Below are 12,847 nucleotides of genomic sequence, written 5' to 3'. Positions count from 1 at the left end.
AAATATCTTTTGAAACTATTGAGCTTTGGTGGTATATTTCTATTTATTATTTTGTATTTGGTTTTTAATGTTATTTTTTCTATTTTTCTTTTGTAAAGTTGAAAAGACACTGATAAAAATTGCAATGCATTGTTACTTAGTACATGACAATCAAGAATCTAGAATCATGAGTGTCATCAGACCTGCAGAGGAGGAGCATTTGGGCTTGTATGAATACTAAAGGCCTCTAAGATAGTGGAGATTTTATGTTCGTAGTTACATCGAGTCAGTAAACTCTTACATTGTATCAAAACAGCTCCAGTGTGCTATTTAGATATTAATTGAATTCAAAAATTTCACATTTAAAAAAAAAACAGTATTTTTCATGGAGCCCATGAAGGCAGCAGCAGACCACAGTGGGCGGGATGCGGTTAAAGTAGTTGAACAGAGGTTTAAAAATTAATATTTAATAACAACAGCGATATAGAGTAACTATTAGCGGTATAGTATCTCCGCAGGTATTGCAGTGAAAGCGTTTTGGTCGACATTACCTGTTTCACAATATAAATGCACTTCATTTCCCAGGATGCCACGGGTTCCCGTATCCAGGAAGTCGTGTCCGGTTGTCAAGCAAACTTTTCACTGTAAGCAGAGTGTTTTCAGTCTGTAAAATGTGTAAACTCTCTGTATAGACTGTGACAGGTAAATGTATTCTAATCCAAACCATTATATAATGTTTATCCTTCGGTGCTTTCTGTTGCTTTATGACGATTTTACAACTTCTTTATGTTAACAACTCCTTTATAGCTAATTTAATGCTAACAACAAACGACATAGACCGTTCATTGTTTATCATTGAGAAATGTGTACATTGTTTGTTTCAGGTGAAGAAAGATGAGTTGTTTTCATTTGCCTGTGGCCCAGAAGGTCCGGCCTGGGTCAGCACGGGTCCTGGTGACTGAGCTGAGTGGATCGGGTCATATTAACCCCACTCCTGCCACAAAACCCATGGTGGACTTCGAGGCAGCACTGGGGCTTTGTCTCTCTCCAGAGCAGCTGGTGAGTCAGCAGCAGTGCATGTGTATTATTGTACTGTTTACAGTACTGTATTATTGTGCTTCATGTGTATTGGGTTTTCTGTTAGAAGTTAGAAGTGTATTAAAGTGCAGCTAAAGTGCAGTATTTCAAAGTACTAAGTTGTGATTACATCAATCTGTTTTTGTTTATACATTACAAAAGAGCAAAGAATAGCAATGTGTGTACATATGCAAACATGGAATAATGCTATTTTGCCTCTATTAAATAATCCAGAGTATCAGTAATATGCAAGAGAAAGAAATATAAAAAATATTACATTTAATTAAAAATATATTACATTTTTAAAATATAAAAAATGATTATTTTACGCATATACACTGTCTCAAATAATCAGGTAGTTACTTCTATAGTTTGACCCTAAAAACTTATTTTACATTGATTCTCTCTTTATACTTTCCAGCGATACCCTGTACACTTAAATTGCTTTTTCCTTCCCTTAACTTACAACTAGGAATTTGTTTATTATAGTATTTTATGAATATGATACGATATACTCTTATTGTTACCGTGGGGACATTCGTCTTGGGCGAGATGATGCCTTCACGGATACAATACAAACAACATATTCTAAAATATAACACTCAAAGTGAAAAGTGCAAATACACCTTACACATATTGTACACACCCACACTCATGATGAATACTAAAATAATGATAATAAAAAACACCATGAGTCAAGCACGGGCCTCTGTAATGTCTGTGGGGCATACAGTAATGAAATAGAACCCTTTTATTTTGTAAATAATGGTAATATATTTCAGCATTTTCCCATTTGATATATTCTAGTGGTTTTCAAAAGCATTTATGATCTATAATCACCCCCAAGAAATTTGTTTCAAATATTCTCTCAATTTCAACTACATGATTTGTTACATCAGAGTCAGGTGTATGTCAAGTAAGTCAAGTATGTAAGTTAAGGTAAATACTTAACAATTAAAAATAACTGAAGGGAAGGCAGAGGTTGACTGTTCTACTGTTAATTTACATTCTGTTCATTTATATTCCTCATAGGAATCACTATGTGGAACCTGGGACCTGTCTCGCGTGACCTCACTGGAGCTCTGCATAGACACACAAGAAAACTCACTGGGTAACATCGGTAAGACATACTCTTGTACATTAGGGTATTTATAAAGGAAATTCACAAGCTCAGATTTATTTTCAGGTTTATGCCTGTGGTTCTTTGCCAGAATCAGAACATTTAAGTGCACTTGCAAATAAAAATAAAAACAACAGCATTATATGAAATGCAATAATTATACAAATATGCTAACCACTCAGTCAGTAACTCTTTTTTAAGTTCATTGTCCAAATAGGATTTACAATTGCCAAGACTTAAGCAGAACTAGATGAAAGAGAAACAGGCGTTGCTGTGATGGACACCATGTTCACACTAGATTTCCTGTCAGGTGTGTGTGCAAGAATGAACTAATCATGGTGAAAGAACATCTTTATTACAGACATCCATGATTGTTCTTCTTAAATTGCACAAGGTGAGCACCAATGACACACTATCGTCTGTACGTGTGTGTGAGTCATGTCCTTTTAACTAATCATGTTCAAACACACGATAAAGAGCGTTTGGACCTGAACCAGGAAGTTGATATAAAAATGAAACCAAATAATCACTGCACTGTGACGTAAATAAAATGAGGTGGTTTGCTTTGTCTCCCCTTCAGGTTCCTCCTTGCCCAACCTCGTGCAACTGAAACTGAACAACAGTGTGGTCATGTCAGTAAGGTTAGTGTGAAGTTGCATCACAAAGTGTATCCTTGTTTTCTTCCTGTAGCCTTGATTGGCAACTTATTATGGGACACACAAACACACACAGAAACAAATTCATGTTGATATTACGCCAAGGAACGTTTCCAGGAGTGAAATGTTGATTTAAGCTTTTGTTGAATGTATAGTGTTAACATCACATCATGTTTCGCTTTTGAGCCAGCATCTCTAGTCTGTCCACACAGCGATTACAGTCATTCTTTATTCACTGGTCACATTCTACACAATGTACATGGACTGATAAGACATTAAAAACACTGCACTTACAAAAGTGAGGTCAGAAAAGGTGTAGCAGTGGGACTCTGCTTCAGCCAAAGTTGTTTCAACAGGGAAATGTTAGTGTCGGGCAGATGCGTGTTGAAGCTTGTAAACCCGACGCCAACAGATGTGGTGATCTGTCGTAGAGATAGATACACGTGGAGAACAGGTTCACCCGTCTGTCTCACAATAAGATACACAGGGCTTGTGGAATATCAGCTTTCAGATTCCTCCTGGAAAAAAAAAGAAAAGAAAGAAAGAAATATGCACAGCCTTTCCAAGATTCTGCTAGTTTGGTTGCAGCGATAGTTGTGTCACCAGATGGAAAAAGACACAAAGAGGACAGGTGGAGAAATTTTCCCCAAGAGACTCGCGGAGGGATAAGAGAGTACAACGTAGAGATAGGGTGCAGTCTGCTCCACCCTAAGAGTAGCAGAGCACAGCCAGCCGGACATGCACTGCCTCTGATAGCATTTCCTGCTCTGGGCTATGGGAGCTGTAGTGGAGAGGGTGTAACAGCGGTGTGGATTATACTGACCGAGTCTCTGGTGATAGGGTCAGAGCAGGGTTGTGCTATGGGGACAAGTGGGAGGCAGAGCAGGGAATGAGTAATGTGCTTCTGGCTTCTGTGGTCAAGCAATCAAATTGTCAATGTTGTAATCCACAGTGTTGTTCTAGCCTCTTCTCTATACACCTCTAAATCAAGTTTGCCCTATTTTGTGTCTTTACAGAGACCTGGGACCTTCCTTCTCCCACCTGCAGGTGCTGTGGATGTCTCGCTGCTGTCTGCGTGATCTCGATGGCATTTTTAATTTCTCTTCTATCAAGGTAGACATTGTGTTGTAGGCTGCAGGTGTGTGTGCAGAGACCGTTTATTAACTCAGTAGAAATATCAAGGGAAAGAACTACTTTTATTGTATTCTTATATGTTTTTGGCATAGTGGCTTCGTGTGCAAGGTCTTTTAGAGTTATGTGTCTGTGAATCTCTGATATTCTTCTATTCTTAGTAGGAATAGTTGTAATGAAACCCAATTTACCTCTGGGATTATTAATGTATTTCTGATTGTGAAATTCTTTCACCATTCGTATGACCTTGATTTTAAGTTTTAGGATGGACTGATGCCAAAAAAACCCAGTAGTGCTTGGTCATATTTCAGTGTTTTATTTTGTTTCATAACATTATAAATGCCAGTTGTTGTGTTGTAATCATCATTAACCCAAATAATAACCTAAATATTAAATCCCATACATGCATCTCCGAAAACTACTTGTGTTTACTGCTTTTTTCTCTGTTTGTCTCACCGTATCTTTTCCTCTCTTTTCAGGAGTTGTATGTGGCCTTCAACAGTGTGTCAGACCTGAATCATGTTGGCATGCTGGAGAATCTGCAGCTGCTCGATCTGGAAGGCAATGATGTGGATGACTTAGTCCAGGTCCAGTATCTGGGCTTGTGTAGCAAACTCCAAAGACTCACCTTGGAGGGAAATCCAGTGTGTGTCCGCCCGACCCCTACTGCTCCTAAGGTAGGGTGATCTTCTGCTCATGTTTTTATGCCCAACAATAAGAACTACACAATATTCTTTTGTAACCACCGGCAAAAAGAGATTAAAACAAGTAGTTATGAATTATGATTATGAATTATGATTGTGAAGATCCACTGTGTAAGAACTAGTGACATCTAATGACTGTTGATTGCAACAATCAAACTCCTCACACTCACCCCCAAGCACAACAGGGGACCACAGTGGCCTTCACATACCAGAAAGCTTGTCAAGATGTCCAGTTGATTTAAAATTTTCTTTATGCATCAAGTTTGTGTTGGCAGAGTCTTTCTTTTTCTGTGTTTGCAAAGAAAGCTTCCATTTCTATTCTGGCTACTGTAGAAACATCAGAAGGTTTATTCTAAGGCCATAAAAAACAATGGATATTTATTTTAAAGCAGGGGTGTCAAACTCAATATCATGTTATAATGAAAACATGGCCCGCGACCTCCTCTTCCTTTAAACACAGCGTGTGTGGCTGAGGCTGCGAGGCGATAGAACATAATACTAAATGTAAGATATTCGGCTGTAAATATCAGATTATTAGATATATTACAGTCAACATTAAATTACATATGTTTAAGCTGTTTTAATTACAGATATCCACGTCATTATTTAACATCTGATTTATTTCTTCATTCCTAATCATTCCATTTTAAAACAAGCACTTTTACTTTGAAATTCTGTCAAATATCATCATGAATATCTTATATTGCCCACACTACTGAACAGCTTTTTTTTCTCCACTTTTTTTTTTCTCTAGTCCCGCCCCCTCTTGACTAGACTTGACACCCATTGACCCCCAGGACAATTGAGTTTGACACCTCCGTTTTGAAGTGATTCTACACTTCTACAATCATACTTATACTATTCACTATCTACCAATTAAACCCTCATAAATGTCGCACACTTGACCTTTAAAAAGGTGTAGGTTCACACCACTCGAGGAAACTAATATCAAGTGCTGCGTCAGGTTCATATTCGCGGTGATTTGGAAAAACACAAAGAGAACTGTTTGGTAGTGATTCTACTGTCGATTTCATTCACTTTGCTGCTCTGTGTGCTGTGCTAGCGCATCGTTAGCCTTCACGGCATTGTCAGATAATGGCCAAAAATGTCATTAGTGTGTGTTGATGGAAGTATCAGGAAAAAGTACCACTCTGTGTCTGGGTGTTCCACACGGCAGGAAGGACACTGGGAACACACTGTGCCGTGGAGATTTCATGACACAGACATATTGTTTTACTTGGAGCATTACATTACTTATTGGGTGTCTCTGAATGCATGAAGTACGCGGAGCAGCTCGCCGCAGACCGGCACAGCAACATATAGGGAAGGAGCTGCATTTTCCACTCCCCATGGATCGGAGACACAGGGTGCTTTTATTTTTTTGGTGGCCAATGTGAATGTGTTTATTTACACCCACCAGCAGAGCATTAATTAGGAAACTAGGGCAATGAAGGGAGAAGCTGAGCAGAATATGCATTAGGCCTTTGCTTTGTAGAGACTGAGGGGGTCTTGGATTTGACTCTCTTTGCCACTTCTCTCACTTTCTCTCTCCACCACACACACACACATACACACATCTGCTCACTTCCTCTTACTCAGCCATTATTCTCCTCCTCTTTTCTCTTTCATTTCCTCCGTGCCAGCTTTTCTCTCGCTTTTTCATTCACCGCATCTGTGTGGTTTGGAGACGGGCAGGAGTGCCACACTCTAATTTCATCACTGGATAGTCTGTGCTCACTCTCACTCTCTCTCTGTACTCAGTGTTAGGTTAGATTTCACAGATGAATATCATTATTGTCAAAAAAAAGAAAAGAAAAAAGATTATTTACATGATCCACTTTGTACATTTTCTTAGGCTGGTAAGTATTTTGCACCATCCTATGTTTGACCTTCTTGAATGCCACAAGTTTGCTTGAATGTACTGTAAATATGTGTACTCATCCTTTAATGCGGGCCAAGAGGGTGATGTCAGAGTCACCTGATATCTCCTTGACAACATATCCTAGTTCTGTATCGTGTTGGGCATCATGTAGTCTCCGGTATAATATGTAGTTATGCATTATTTATCACTCTAGTACTGTAGCTAAAATGGAATATAATTTTAGAAGTACAATGATTAGCCGTAAATCTTAGTCTGTTCATTACATTAGTCTTTTATATTATTTTAATTAGTGAGTGCAAATCTTTGCCATGGCTGCTCAGTTTCCTGCTCAGCACACAAACCAGGAAACCAGGAATACATACATCAGAGATGTTTTTCACAAACTAAAAAAATCCAAAACACACTATTAGGAATGCACCATTGCTCTGCATGAATCTATGAATCAGCCAGTGTGTGGAGTAAAGTCACAGTCTGCTTCTTCTCTATTTTGTCCCCCTTTCATCCGTCTGTCCTCCTGTACCTGTCTCTCTTTCCTATCTATGCTCCCTCTCGTCTACCCAGACGGCAGACTACAGATATCGGGCAGCGGTGCGGGAGTTGCTCCCTCAGCTGCATTACCTAGACAATGTGAGGGTGGAGGAGGACGGGCTGAGCTGCAGCAGTGCCATGGGAGAGGAATGGGCCATTCTCCGAGACGTCATCAGAGACCGCAGCTCCTCTCAGAGTGCTACTGAGGGTGGTGGTGTGTGTGTGTGTGTGTGTGTGTGTGTGTGCATATTGTTTTGGTTTAGTCAAAGCACAGGCTGTTATTCACAGTAGTGTATTTAATGGATCACTCACTTTTCTCTCTCTCTGTAGAGGAGGAGACAGCAGATACCAGACCCAGCTCGGCGCGGCGCCCTGCCTCCAGCTTCTCCTGTGTCTGGCCGATCCACTCCAGACCCCACACTGGCTCCAGACCCATGTCAGCGACAAGACCTGGTGTACTCTCCCCTCTTGACTCTAGACCTGGTTCTGCAGACTCAGATCTATCAACAGTGGAAGCAGAACGCAGCACCTTGACACATGGTTAGACACTCCAGTCATGTTTACTTTACTGCCAGCCAGAGTGTCTTAACTTTTATGTTCTTTAAATAACCTGATCTGTGGTGGAAAAACTACTGACCCATGAAAACCACTTCTATGTTTACCATTGTTGTAGATTCACCCATCACCCACACAGGCAAAATGCATCAGCAGTGTTAACACAAGTTATAATTTGTCATAAATGACTCTGATTTTCTCATTTCCCACTCTCATGTTTTGATTTTTGAAGGAGCTGGTAAGATCCTGTTCTGTGGAAACCCAGTCCAGGCCATTCGAGCCAAGCGCGAGAAGTTGAGGGTAGGTGTCGTGTGTTTATCATTTAAAACACTTGTCATTAGAAAAAGCAGATTCTCTGTTAGTTAATGTGGACCGATCTATCATTTCTTCCACATGGGCATTTTGTGTCCATTGAAAAGAACACGTTTTCTGGGCTTTGACAGGCCATTATCACTGTTCACCATCAGCCGCTCATCTGTCATGAACGTCTTGTCAGTATAAACAGAAGGAGCTAATTATTAGCAGGTAGGACAGGAACCTGAGAGGACAGGTGGGAGGACACAGGCACTGGAGATGTGTGAAGGGTGCCGCAGTGACACAGGGACACGGCAGATGGAACCCTCACTGCCAACGCCATGTGATCTGTCACGTTGACATACAGTATACTCTACACACTGCTGCTGACACTGTCTTCACCTTTCATTTCCCTCGCCTCCTGTTTACTCGGGAGAGAGTTGAAAAAACACCTGTACATAGTTTCAATGTTTTTGTCCTGTTTCTGGACATTGAGACAAAGACTCAAACAAATGTTATTTTAAATATGTTTTATACTGTTACATTTTCAAATTTTACGCAAAATCTGGTGTTTGTGTACAACAACAGTGTTTTCTCTAAATAAAACATTTTATTTTCCTTCATTTTAAATTGTTAACACATTTAAACATGCAGTAAAGTTTAAATAACTGCCAGATATTGAAAGTTATTCTGGAAAAAAAGCACTTATTCACAGGACATTTTCCTGTCCAAAGTCCAGGCAGACATGTTTCAGGCTTAGGTGTGAAAAGGTTAATCTTTTCTGTCATTGAAGACTAAACAGAATAATAACATCAGCAACAGCAACACAAAATCACTAAAAACCTGCCCACTGCAGCTAATTCTTACACCCTGGGCCTTTTAATTGTGGTATATCCATAATTGATATTCTTATCTCTTAGGCCTCTGTGCTACTGTTTCCCAGCTTCTTCTGTCACGCTCATACTTTCTCCCCCTCCTCTGTCCAACAGACTGCACCCACTCGGTCCACTTTCACCCCGCGCGACCTGCCCATCCATGTTCCCGAGCACACGTATGACCTCGAGGAGCTGAACGTCGTAGAACGTGGTGATGTGATTGCCGAGCTTAGAGCTTGGAGGGAGCAACACAGCAGGTATTTATTACTCTCTCTTTCTGTCTGTCTGTCTGTCTGCTTCATTCCATTATGTACTAAATGATGTAAAAGATAATTCTTAACTTCTGTCGTGCAATGACAGACCTTTTGTACAACAAATGTCTCTCCTCCTGTATTTTTCAGGCGTCTCCGGGCCATTGAGACAGAAAGACGACCTCAGGTCCTGACTATTCAGCACAGTGATGAAGCAGAGGAAGTAGATGATGATGATGATGATGATGATGATGATGAAGTGTCTGGTGGTAGGAGGAATGACAGTAGTGATGGAGAGGATAAGCACCTTGACAACCTTGATACTGCACCAGATTCTTCATTTCAGTCTCTTTCTGCAGGTGAATGCTTACTGAATGAATGAGGTCGCTGTTGAGAATATGAGACTTTTTAAACCTTTTTTTGTTTTTTTTTATTACTGCACAGAAGAGGAATAACTACAAATATAAATACAGTGTGTATATGTATGGGTGACATTTGAGGGAAAAATATAAATGTGAGGGAGGAAATGTGTGATGTGAAGTTGTGAAGATGAAAATATGGCTTACTTCTTAAATTACAAGCGAAGACATGGTTCTCGGAATCAGATAATTGTCTTTCCATCCCAACGCTAACAAACAATGACAGCACCTGAATCTTCTGTCACAATTCTTTTTTTCAGACCTGTGTCACAGAGAAGCCTTTCCCCCTGATGTGGCACAACTGCGTCGGTCCCCAGACGCCACAATGTCCCCGTGTCCCCCTGTCAGTGCAGCAGCAGCTCCCGGTGTTCGGAAACCACAAGGGATACGTGCACGTAGGCTTCGAGTCAGCCAGGCCAGTTCAGAACATTTAGTAAGCTGCTCCCATGGGACAGGTGCAACAGCTGGAGACACAGACCTGACATCCCCAAAGGTCCAGCCTGTGACCAGGACAAATGTGCCCGTGTTGCCTAAAGCCGCTCACATACCCCATGTGCCACCAGCCAGAGCGGGACAAGCGGATTCATGGTATGGCATCAACAAAGCTTGTGTTAATATTCGTTAATTAGCAACACCAATCTCTGCTGACTCTGTGTGAGAGGCAGTTATCACAGGGCTGACACACACACACACACACACACACACACAGCACACTGACAGTCACTTTGGAGTCGACAGTTAACCAAACGTAACCTACGTCTGTTTGGAATGTGGGAGTGACGATGACAGTGACAACCACTTTGCCTTTGAATTGCTCCCTCAGGACCATTAAAGTTTTATAAATTGGATTGTGTTGCTCTAAAATGACTGGGTTGAATCTGTTGATCAGACTCTGTGTGTTCTATCTACTGCCATCTAACGGTGAGACTATAGAATTCAACCTCCGCTGCATTTCCCAAACACATCTGGGAGCTATGGTGGCCCTCACGTACCAGACATCTGAGGAGGTTTCTATAGATACAGACGTTTTAATCAATCACTCTTCTTTACTGGTTTATGCAATTTTCTGCAAAACACTCTTGCTGACTTGTCTATTCAGCTTGCTGTAGAAACACAGCGGCACAAGATGGCAGCCTAAATGTAAGGCCCAGGTTAAAGTTATATAAAAGGTTTATTCTTCTTAACACTTTTTATGGGTTATTTGGAAGTGATACACATATACAACTTAACTTATGGGTAGTTTTAATTTAATGTTTCAAATTTAAGGCAATAAATATAACAATATTACACACAGTGCCTTTCATTTGAAACTGCAGAAATAAGCAAACAAAAACACATTTTGAAACAATGCAGTTAACAAATCTCAAAGGTCATTGAATGTTTTGAATACCTTTTTTTTCTTTTTTAAATAATTAAAACATGTTTGAAACAATTCATATTTAAAATTCTTATCCTTATCCGTATTTCATGTTGTCTAATGTGATTGTGCACCATCTTTTTTTTTTAAAATATGTTAAACAGTAAATACTGAACTGAAGTGGGACTTGAATTATACCACAAACCCCTTCTTAAATCTCTACCTTCTTCACTTTTTCAAGTGTGACTGTGATTTACATAGACGGTAATAAGCGTCGTGTAAGAGTTTGAATTAAACACACAGCGGTACTAAACAGATGTTCTCTGTCTTTTCAGTATGGGGATGGACTTATCCTATACACAGTCTGGCAGCAAGCAACGTCCCACTCCTCAAATGTCCAAACTCTTGGACAGACCGGCGATAAATCGACCTCACACAGCGCGGGCGGCTCTACAGAAACATCAGCAGCACCACGTCCTCCAGCCCTGCAGAGGAACCTCACACAAAGACTGACTGACACCAGTGATGAGTATGAATTAACATGAGAGCGCAACATGGACACCATTTCAGAAGAGTTTGACGCACCAGCATTCTACACAAGTCACTGTGTAAATAACATAAAAGAGATCATTGCTAACTCAATTGGCTTTTGGATAAAAATGAATATGAAATGAAATTAAAACCTCACATTTTTATTTCTCAGGTTGAAGTGTTTTCTTCATTATAACTCAAGTGCTACCTTTTATTTTAACAATTAAAAAAAGTAGACTAATTTAGACTTTTGTGGTTCTTTTTTAAGAGTTGTGAGGCAAAAACAAACTGTACTGACAGTGATTGTCCTGATATCCATAATGTAATGAAGTCATTTTGCCACAGGATGGCGCAATTTCTAAACATTAAATCAAAAAACTATCAATCACTTCCACTCCCCTGAGCAAACAATACCTCAAATTCACCTCCATGAAACACTGCGTTCATTCTTTTCATTCTTTCTCTCCTTCCATGTCCACATGAAAGAGAGTGTGACTCTGCATGCACAGACTTAGTACAGGAGAATATTTGGTATTCATGACAGTAAGCGATGGAGTAATGGACTGGAACAAACACAAACTTAGACTTTATATGTTCAAACTGTGACAAACACCGTTGTTTTCCAGAAGGATCTGCAAACGACTTGTCCACTGTTGTGTGAAGGACGAACCTCAGGCTGATTTCGTCCTGAGACACACTTTAAGATGAGCAGTATTTGGGTGGATGAGGCTCTGATAGGCAGTAACTTTTAATACTTCTTTGGCTTATAAAGTGTTGATAGTAGTCATTTGTTTCGAAGGCGTCCCATTGATTTTTTTTTACATGGAAATCCATTTCAGGTGGAACCATCCCCAACACACAGAATGCTGATGTTTCTTAGCTTGTCTGCTGTTATGTATGAATATCTGATGTGACACACACACACAGATACACCGCCGTTATCTATCCCATCTGTTCACAGCAACAGGACATAAATACATGAGTCAAAGTAGTAATAAAGCACAGGGAGTCATCAAACAGTGCTGCTAATACTCCTTCTTCTATCTGGTTCAGTGACAGCTGTCCACAGGGTTGGATTAAGATGTGTACACATGTTAGACATAGGAATGTATGGTGTGTGTGTGTGTGTGTACACATATAAGAGCAAAAACCCACCATTAACCATGAGACAGCTCTTATGTAACGTGTTATTCTTCAGTAACTCCTGTCATCATGTATAACTGGACCACCTTCGAACATCTCCCTCGCACAGCTGCTCCACTTGTGGGATTTTTTCTCCCCCTCACTCCCTGTCAGGTGTTTTCAGCCGTGCTCCCATCCTAGTGGTGCTATTGGGAGAATGGAAAAGAAAAAGTGAGGTATTTTTCTGGAAAGGTGTGTCCACCTACTCTTTCTGAACAGTCCTATAATTTCTTAGAAACGGATCACATTCCTCACATCTGGACGGGGGACAGTTTTCAGCCTCTTAGAACCTCATTACCAGATGCT

The 12,847-nt window shown here is 40.3% G+C and overlaps 1 protein-coding gene across 3 annotated transcripts; it reads left to right on the top strand.

The window, feature by feature from the left end:
* The first annotated feature begins 501 nt into the window (after positions 1 to 501).
* Positions 502 to 11,532, top strand: lrrc56 (leucine rich repeat containing 56). 3 transcript variants are annotated; one of them, XM_044035266.1, is made up of 13 exons: positions 502 to 623; positions 864 to 1,038; positions 2,089 to 2,176; positions 2,757 to 2,817; positions 3,849 to 3,945; positions 4,443 to 4,640; positions 7,111 to 7,291; positions 7,408 to 7,617; positions 7,865 to 7,932; positions 8,916 to 9,058; positions 9,203 to 9,411; positions 9,732 to 10,059; positions 11,164 to 11,532. In XM_044035266.1, exons 2-13 carry the CDS (start codon positions 874 to 876, stop codon positions 11,339 to 11,341), a joined length of 1,926 nt encoding a protein of 641 aa, XP_043891201.1. In that variant the 5' UTR covers positions 502 to 623; positions 864 to 873; the 3' UTR covers positions 11,342 to 11,532. The 3 variants fall into 3 exon arrangements, with proteins under 3 accessions (XP_043891201.1, XP_043891202.1, XP_043891200.1); XM_044035267.1 differs by having other exon boundaries at positions 503 to 681; positions 7,111 to 7,288; XM_044035265.1 differs by having other exon boundaries at positions 503 to 681.
* Positions 11,533 to 12,847: the final 1,315 nt, after the last annotated feature.

This window comes from Solea senegalensis, linkage group LG10 (genome assembly GCF_019176455.1).
Source record: "Solea senegalensis isolate Sse05_10M linkage group LG10, IFAPA_SoseM_1, whole genome shotgun sequence".
In the NCBI taxonomy this organism is placed as follows: Eukaryota; Metazoa; Chordata; class Actinopteri; order Pleuronectiformes; family Soleidae; genus Solea; species Solea senegalensis.
This window is presented reverse-complemented; position numbering and strand designations above follow the sequence as displayed.